The sequence below is a fragment of the Apium graveolens genome, chromosome 11, assembly GCF_009905375.1.
Source record: "Apium graveolens cultivar Ventura chromosome 11, ASM990537v1, whole genome shotgun sequence".
In the NCBI taxonomy this organism is placed as follows: Eukaryota; Viridiplantae; Streptophyta; class Magnoliopsida; order Apiales; family Apiaceae; genus Apium; species Apium graveolens.
In genome coordinates, this window is record NC_133657.1 from 197,722,300 (window position 1) to 197,731,018 (window position 8,719).

The 8,719-nt window shown below is 34.9% G+C and overlaps 1 protein-coding gene across 1 annotated transcript; it reads right to left on the bottom strand.

Moving 5' to 3' along the window:
- Positions 1-2,996: 2,996 nt before the first annotated feature.
- LOC141696447 (uncharacterized) lies at positions 2,997-3,641 on the bottom strand. Its single transcript, XM_074500588.1, has one exon. The coding sequence runs from the start codon at positions 3,639-3,641 to the stop codon at positions 2,997-2,999; it is 645 nt and encodes a 214-aa protein (XP_074356689.1).
- Between the last annotated feature and the right edge of the window lie 5,078 nt (positions 3,642-8,719).

An 8,719-nucleotide genomic window follows, 5' to 3' on the forward strand; every position in this document is an offset into this window, starting at 1 on the left:
CTGTAGTTGGACATGTGAGTGTGATACTCTTGCCTTCAATAAACAGTCCCTTACAATCTCGAGCTACCATGCCTACTGTGAAAGATTCAGAACCAGCTATAAAAGAAGCATCTACATTCACCTTCAACTCGCCTGGCAATGGTGGTTCCCATTTCTTGCTAGCAATACCATTAGCTCTTGTGTTCCCTTCTCTATTCACAACACTTGCTCTGGCATCCTTCCACTCTTTGAACTCCTTGAAACAATTTGCCATTGCTATAGACGAATTCAGGTATTTATCTTTCCACACCTTGCAGTTACGCCAATACCAAATTCCCCCTAGAGTGATGCACACTTTTACAACCTCATCATGTTTTTCTGTTTCTAATTTTTGAAGTAACCATTCCGGTGCTGAAGTAATCTTCCTCATATCATAACTCAGGCCCACTGTTTGCCAACAACTATTAGCATACGGACACTCAAAGAACAAATGAAGAAGGTGCTCAACATCTGCACTGCACATTGGACACATTATGGGCGTGTTGACACCTTTGCTTCTCAAATTACTTCGAACTGGAACATTTTCTCGACAAAAACGCCATTTAAAGATTTTTGTCTTTTGAGGTATTGCCAATCTCCAGATCCTACTCCATCCTCCTGATGGAACACATCTTGAAATACCAGCGTATAGATCATGACGCAGACGGTAACCAGTCTTCACATTATAATGACCATCAATTAACTTGGACCAGACTATTCGATCTTCAACTTGACGTTGAGGCACTGTCGTTTGCCAGAATAGCTAAAGCATCATCTCTACTGAAACTTCTGTGGATCATCTCAGGATTCCAGATTTTAGTACCTGGATAGAAATACATCATAGCTTTCTCATTCCTTCCTTCGTACAATGGCAAATTGTCAACCTTGAAATTTATTTTACGAGCCAGCCATGCATCTTTACTTGCTACTATGTCGTTTCCATCACCTAACACCCAGCGAAACCCTTGGGACAGATGTTTTTTCGCTTGCCATATCCCTGTCTAGATACAACTTGTCTTTGAACCCCTTTTTGCTGCCAAAATACTTTCATGAAGGAAGTATCTGGATTTTAAGATTCTGGATACTAAAAGTTCAGGACACTGGATACATCTCCAAATATGCTTGCCTAACAAGGCTATATTGAAGCCATATAAATTCCGGAAACCCATCCCGCCTTTACATTTTGGCAAAGCCATAGCATCCCATTTGTGCCATATTATCCCTCTACCTCTTGTCGAACCAGACTTCCACCAAAATGCATTAAACATTTTTTCAATCTCGTCGATTAGGCTTTTAGGTAGCAGAAAACAAGTCATACTGTAAGACGGAATAGCTTGGGCCACGTTTCGAATTAAAATATACTTACAAGCTCTCGATATTAGTTTTGATCTCCAACTATCAATACATTTGCAAACTTTTTCTTTTATAAAACCAAATACTCTCTTTTTCGATCTCCCAACTAGTGACGGGAGCCCCAAGTAGTTACTCTTGGTTATATCTCCATGAACTCCCAGTATTTCAGAGATCTCCCTTTGCTTGTCCGTTCTGACATTAGAACTGAAGAAAATGCCTGATTTAGAGTAGTTGACTGCCTGTCCTGAACTATTCTCATAAGCATTCAGAATTAATTTTATATGCTGAGCTTCTTCGTTCGATGCTTTAAAGAAAAGGAAGATGTCATCAGAAAAAAATAAATGGGTAACCTCTGGAGCCCCAATACTGATTTTGTAGCCCTGAATCCTACCTTCTGCAGCTGCATTGTCCAAAAGATTCGACAGCCTATCTGCACAAAAGAGAAACAGATAGGAGGACATCGGATCCCCTTGACGTAGACCTCGTTTAGAACAAATTGGACCCACCGTTTCACCATTGAAACACACATCATAAGATACTGTTGTCACACATTTCATCATCCAATTAATCCATGTCGTACAAAAGCCCATATCCTGCATCCGCTTCCTCAAGTAATCCCAGTTTACTCTATCATAGGCTTTGGATATATCCAACTTCAAAGCTACATTACCCTCCTCACCCCTTTTCTCCCCTCTCATATGATGAATAATTTCAAAAGCCACAATAACATTGTCTGAAATACATCTACCAGGCACAAAAGCGGATTGTTTCTCAGAGATAATTTGAGGTAAGATTTTCTTCAATCTATTAGCAAGGACTTTCGCAATGATTTTATATAAGACGTTACACAGGGCTATTGGGCGGAAATCTTTTAGTACACATTCATTTTCTTTTTTGGGAATCAAAATAATATTCGTATGATTTAAGTCAGCTGGGAAAGATGTACCTTGCAGCCAATCTCGACAACTCTCGAACACCTCTTTACCCAATAACTTCCAAAAATGCTGATAAAATGCTGGGTTTAATCCGTCCGGTCCTGCAGTTTTGTCAGGGTGCATCTGACTCACAGCCAAACTAAATTCCTCATAAGTTATATCAGCTATTAGGTCTCTATTTTGATCATATGACACTACCCTATTACTCGTACTTCTTGTATTAGCAATCCCCCCAGGTCCAGCAAACACAGACTGAAAGTACTCTTTTATCAACATACCCATCCCCTCAACATCATCAACTCTGGTCCCCTCCTCTGTCACCAAAAAATTAATTCTACTCTTTTTCTTTCTTGTAGTCGCAGTAGAATGAAAAAATTTAGTATTTTCATCGCCTTCTTGAAGCCAGAACGACTTAGCACGCTGCTTCCAATACACCTCTTCGTGTAACAAAATTTCATTTAAACGATCCCTAGCTTCCACAAACTCCTTCACACTACACTCATCTGATTTATCTCGTAGAGAATCCATGAGAGCCTTCTGATTTCTAACTTTCTGTTTGAATTTGTTAAAAAAGTCCCGCCCCCACTTCTCCATATAGCTCGATACTGACATCAGTTTAATGACTAAATGAGAAGCAGGCAGATTCTCCCAGCATTGTTTAACCTCTTCCACAAATATGGATTCCTTGAGTCACGTGTTTTCAAACTTGAATCTAAAGACTCTTTTAGGTACTTCCAAACTTAGCAATTCCAAGAATATTGCATCATGATCAGACACAGTTGTAGTGATCACCTTGAGTTTGCACAGGGGGAATAAGGTCCACCAACCCATATTTGCAAATGCTCTATCTAAACGCTCATGCACCCACTCTCTCGTGCCTCTGCTCTTCTCCCAAGTGTAACTTCCTCCATTAAGATCTAGTTCCGCAAGAGAGCTACTATCAATCGCATTCTGAAAGCCTCTCATTAGATATTCAGGGTGAGGGTGAATACCTTTTTTATCCGTTGCATATAATAGATCATTAAAATCCCCTACTATGCACCAGGGGAGATTCGACAGTTGAGCTAGATTACATATTAATTCCCAAGACTGTCTTCTCCTAGCTCTTTCCAGAAATCCATAAAAACAGGAAAGCCTCCACTTTTGGATATTATTCTCTGTAAACACTAAATCGACATGATTTTGTGAGTAACCAACAATTGAACACTCTGCACTCCTTTTCCAAAAAACTGCTAAACCTCCACTTCTACCAATACGGTCTACAGAAAAGCAATTTGAAAAACCCAACTTTATTCGCAGTTCTTCAATCCTTCTAGCTACAGATATAGTCTCCATTAAAAACAGCACCTCGGGTTTGCAATCTCTTATGAGATCGCTTAGTACACGAACTGTACGGGCTTTCCCAAGGCCCCTACAGTTCTAACTTAGGAAATTCATTTGGGTTGGCTAGCTTGCTGTGAAAGCTTAGCCAAAACAGTCTCAGAAGATTCAGTGCAATCCCTATAAGAAAGCCCAGAATCATGGTTGGTGTTGTAAATATTTTTGTCCAGGTCCATATTGTCGTTGAGCCCAGTTCTCTGTCTTTTCCTATCCTCAATCATCAGCCCGTCTAGTTCACCCGAATTCAGCCCATTATTTAAAATTAAAAACTTGTTTCCCTCCGCTTGAGGACCGGATATATCTCCAAAGTTATCCAATCCCGCCAAAGACGCATCCGTCATAACAACATTCCTTTTTTGCGCACTCAAACCCCCTGAATTAGCACCTGTCGAATTTTGAATTCCCTGATCTTTATCCTTTCCGAAATTACCTCCCAATCTAGCTGATCCTTCATCTCTGAGCCATTTGCTACGGTTCTGCACCACCCCTCTTCGTGGTGGTGCCCTGAGCCAACTGCCCCATCCTCTTACTTCAGCTGATGAACTTTCATCTTGTTTCTTCTTACAAAACCGTTCTGTGTGTGACAATAAACCACATAAAAAGCATAAATCCCCTAGTTTTTCATACTTGCAACTTACAACACACTCTGTTCTATCACGTTTACAGATTTTCTTCCGTTTCTTCAATGGCAATCTCACACCCACCTTAATTTTAATGCGCATATACTTTCTCCATATGCTAGCACTATTACTCGGATCATACATTATGAATTTCCCAAAAAAATTCCCCAATTGCTTTCCCACAGCCTCTGTCATGAATCCGCTTGGAAGATCATATAGTTGAATCCAGAATTCCAACTCATTTAGTTGCACCTTCGTGGGATCACTACCAGCCGGAATCCTAATAGTGACCAACATAGCATTGTCAAACGACCAAGGACCGTTATTTAACATCCAATTCATATCGTCCTTATGATAGAACTGAAAAAGATACAGGCCTGGTGTTAATGACTTTATGTTTATTCCCATTGTTGGCCTCCATATATCAGCTAACTTTGATTTCATCACTCGGACATTCAGGTTTTTCTCTGTTAAGAATCTGCCCACCAAGCATAGATCGAATCTGTTGACATTCTCCTCAACCTCCTCATTAAAAAACAGTTCTTCCTCTTCTTCATTCGTGATATCCAGATTGGCCATCATTGTCGTCATGTTATCATCTTCTGCCATTGCATAATCGCCTCTCACAAAACTATGAAAGAAACGGAGAGAAAACTCACAAACCTCTCACAAACTCACAAACTCATGAAGAGAAAAAAAACTCATTTGAATTGTTAGTTAAAACTTCCAGGGCGGTCATGCTTATTCAATTTTGAAATTAAGCACCAAAAAAGTTTTTAATCTATTATTCATATATAGACCACCAACTAATTACATCAGTTAAGTCAACTAATTACAGTTGGCTATTATCTTCTCATTTCTATTTACAAATTTGTTTATATTACTATAGATAGATGATGACGTAGGAATGTCAAAGCTACACTTCAAGAACTAAAATCGCATAGTAATTAAACTAAAATTTCGTCTAAACAGGCATTGGCTTTCCAAATTTTGAGTGTAAGAAAAGTAACGCATAAATAGTTTGACTCGTATGAACAAAATATATAAATATGTGGTTGTCAAAAAAAATATATATATAAATATGTTACACGTTTCAATATTATGGACGGCCCAAGGCCCATACTCTGAGGGTCATATTAATAGTTGATCCAGCTAATTGATTGATCCAGCCCAATCAAAAAACAACTAATGACCAGCCATAGGCTTCTAGAAAGTATATTAGTGGGCTTTAAAGTTTGTAACATAGGAACCATGGTTATTTTAGATTTTTGCAAAATGCATCTGTAGGAGGCGAGAACCATCCAATTTTACTTATTTTACCAATAATTTTACAAAACTAAAACAAAATTCCTTAAACTTTAAATGAATGAAAAAAATTAGGGTTTTTTTAAAAAAATACCCAAATCTAAAAATATTTTTGCAAAAATATTATCATTTTTTAAAATATTTGCAAAAATACTTTTTAATTTGCAAAAATACTATTTTTCAAAAAAAATTCAAAAATACGGTTTTTTGGCAACTGAAATCAACTGCATGCAACCTTTGACGAGTTTTTGCAACTACATGTAACCTCAAATCAACCAAAATTTTTTTATTCAATTAGTTGCATATCTGGTTGATTTTAGTTGATTTTGGTTTATTCTGTATTTTTGCAAAAGAAATGAGAAAATAGTAAAATCGCAATTTTTTTTTATAAAAATTAGTATTTTTAGTAAATTCTCAAAAAATTAAGATCCAAGTATTTTGCAAATAGGGAATATTATGATGATAAATCACCGGCCCACCGCCCACGTGAATTGACAAGGGGGGTGAAAAGAGTTTGAAAAGTGGGAATTTTACATACAATGATTAGAAATGTAAAAACACCACCCGGCCCACAACAATCGGGCTCAACAAAAATATGCCACAAACCCAAAGTCAGAAAGAACGACTTTTTTGAACTTCACTCGCCCAGTGAGTAAAATAACTTGGTAAATAAAATATATTTATAGTATGTTATTAGATTTGATTTACAATATAAACTTAACGGGCTTAATATTTAAAATTTTATTATTTTCCAAATTTTAATTAATCATCAACTTATTTCATTTTGCTAAGTACGCGATTTCTCTAATATTTAAAATTTTATTATTTTCCAAATTTTAACTAATCAACTTATTTCATTCTTGTAAGTAGCCGATATCTCGAAAATTTTAAGGTACGAAAAAATCTAATTTTTTTTAATGTTTCAATACATGGGTGAATTATTCGAATCTAAGACCCGACTAAATCGAACTGTGAAATAATAACTGATCCATGTAAAAATTTAAGATATCAGATAATATTCTAGTTTTAATGTAAATCAACGAAAGTTTAATTTATTCTACATGTAAACCCATTTGTAAGCAATTATCAAAAACAGTGTTAGTGATATAATACACCCTTTCGGTCCCCCTTTAGCCGGTTAGAAAATAAATAATTTCGTTATGCTAAAAAGGTTTTGATTGAGCTTAGCTAGCTTAGTCCAAAAATCAAAGGTTGAACGTGAAAAAAGAAAAAAAAACAACTTTTTGATAGTGGAGGAAGAGCTGAATAAATTAATAAAACTAATGGGCTCGCTTGACTTGTTGTCCCAGAACTTTACATGACCCATTAACTCCGATCTGATCTGAATAATTTAAAATTCAACCCCAAAAAGCTTAAATTTAAGCTTTATTTATCAAGACGTGAGACTACTGTTACCCTGTGACCGGTGACAATACACACAGTAACAGCTAGCTAGCAGTCTTTTCGTATTAATACTCATCTCAACTAGTATACTTGTTTAGATATATACACGCATACTTATATTTAAAATATACACACATGGCAATGATGTTCACTGCTCATCTACAGTGTTTTTTGTTCTTTCTGTCTATGTAATTAATTATTAAACATGAAAATTATGCAGCATACGTACTTAGATTAGATGCACAAAATACAGGGAGCCATAATATGTATAAAAGTCTTTATTACAAATTTCAGAAATTTAAATTAATCGGTTAAGTTACTAATTTATTATTTGTCGCGAAACTTTTTAAAAATTCAATAATCTATCAATAGTAATCAAATCGGTCATATATTATAACCAATTTTTAAACAAAATATCGGCAATTTTTGAGAAATCAACCTATTTTTATAAATATGAAAAAATTCGTCACTAACGTTTTTATACCGAAAATAATAACAGAAAACTAAAAACATGAAATAAGAGAATTTCTAATATATTTTTTATATCAAGAAGTGAAAAGATGGAATTTAGCATTTTTCTTTTCATGTAAAAATAATATAACTTACATAACATATATCACAAATAATAAATATAAAAACCATTTTTCTAGATCAATTACTCCCTCCGTCCCAATATATTCTTAACTTTTGAAATAAAATATTCGATACGCATTTTAAGTCTTTTATCTATTATAATTACATAAATTATTTTAAAAAACTTTTTTCGTCTTAATAAAATTAAATATTCAAATTTTTATTAAAACAAAATATTATAGAACTATAACATCAAATTTTTTATTTCAAATATTAAGAACCCGTTACTAGAGTATACCAAATCAGACCGATATATATACAAGAGAAGAGACACACGCTGATCCTCACTGCTCATCTACAGTATATTCTTCTTTTATTTCTGCTTCCCGGGGTTACCGCCATTTATAATACTATCTCCGTTCAGGTCGATTCTATATTTGCACGTATTTCGAGACTTCTATAAAGTATAGTTTAATAATATTTTTTAAATTTTTTTTTAAATAAAAGTTTAAACATAAAACTTTTATTCAGAAAAAAAAATTTAAAAAAATATTATGAAATTATGTATTAAATGAGCATCAAAAAGCGTGCCAAAATGTAATGTATAGAATTTAATGGGACAGAGAGAGTAATATATCTTATAATTTTGTTCAGAGTTAAACATTGTGGCAAAATGTGACAGATAATTAAGTAATGGGGGATAAATCTTTTATTTTGTCGTGTTTGCAAAAGTTCAAAGAGTGTTAACTAGTTCAGAGATTGTTAAGCTTGGACGTATATGTACATCTTAATTTAAGCACGTGAGTAATCTAAAAATGTGGCGTTCGCTAAATCGGAATTAACGCCACACTTTCTTAATATTGCATAACCCCAACTGGAACAACGACAACTACCTCACTTCTTTGTCCATCAAGGTTGGTGAAGTTAATTGGTTTACCATTTTATATTTTAAGCTTTAGGAGGAGGAGGTTCACCTCTTTTTTTGGATTCAATTCACGAGCATTGTTAATTATATTCATATATTTGCACAGATATTTCGCAAATATGTATAGCATTGAAAAATTAATATAAATTTAGTGACATTTCACTCTATCTTAGCTTACATTATACTTCTAGGATTTTTGAAACTTG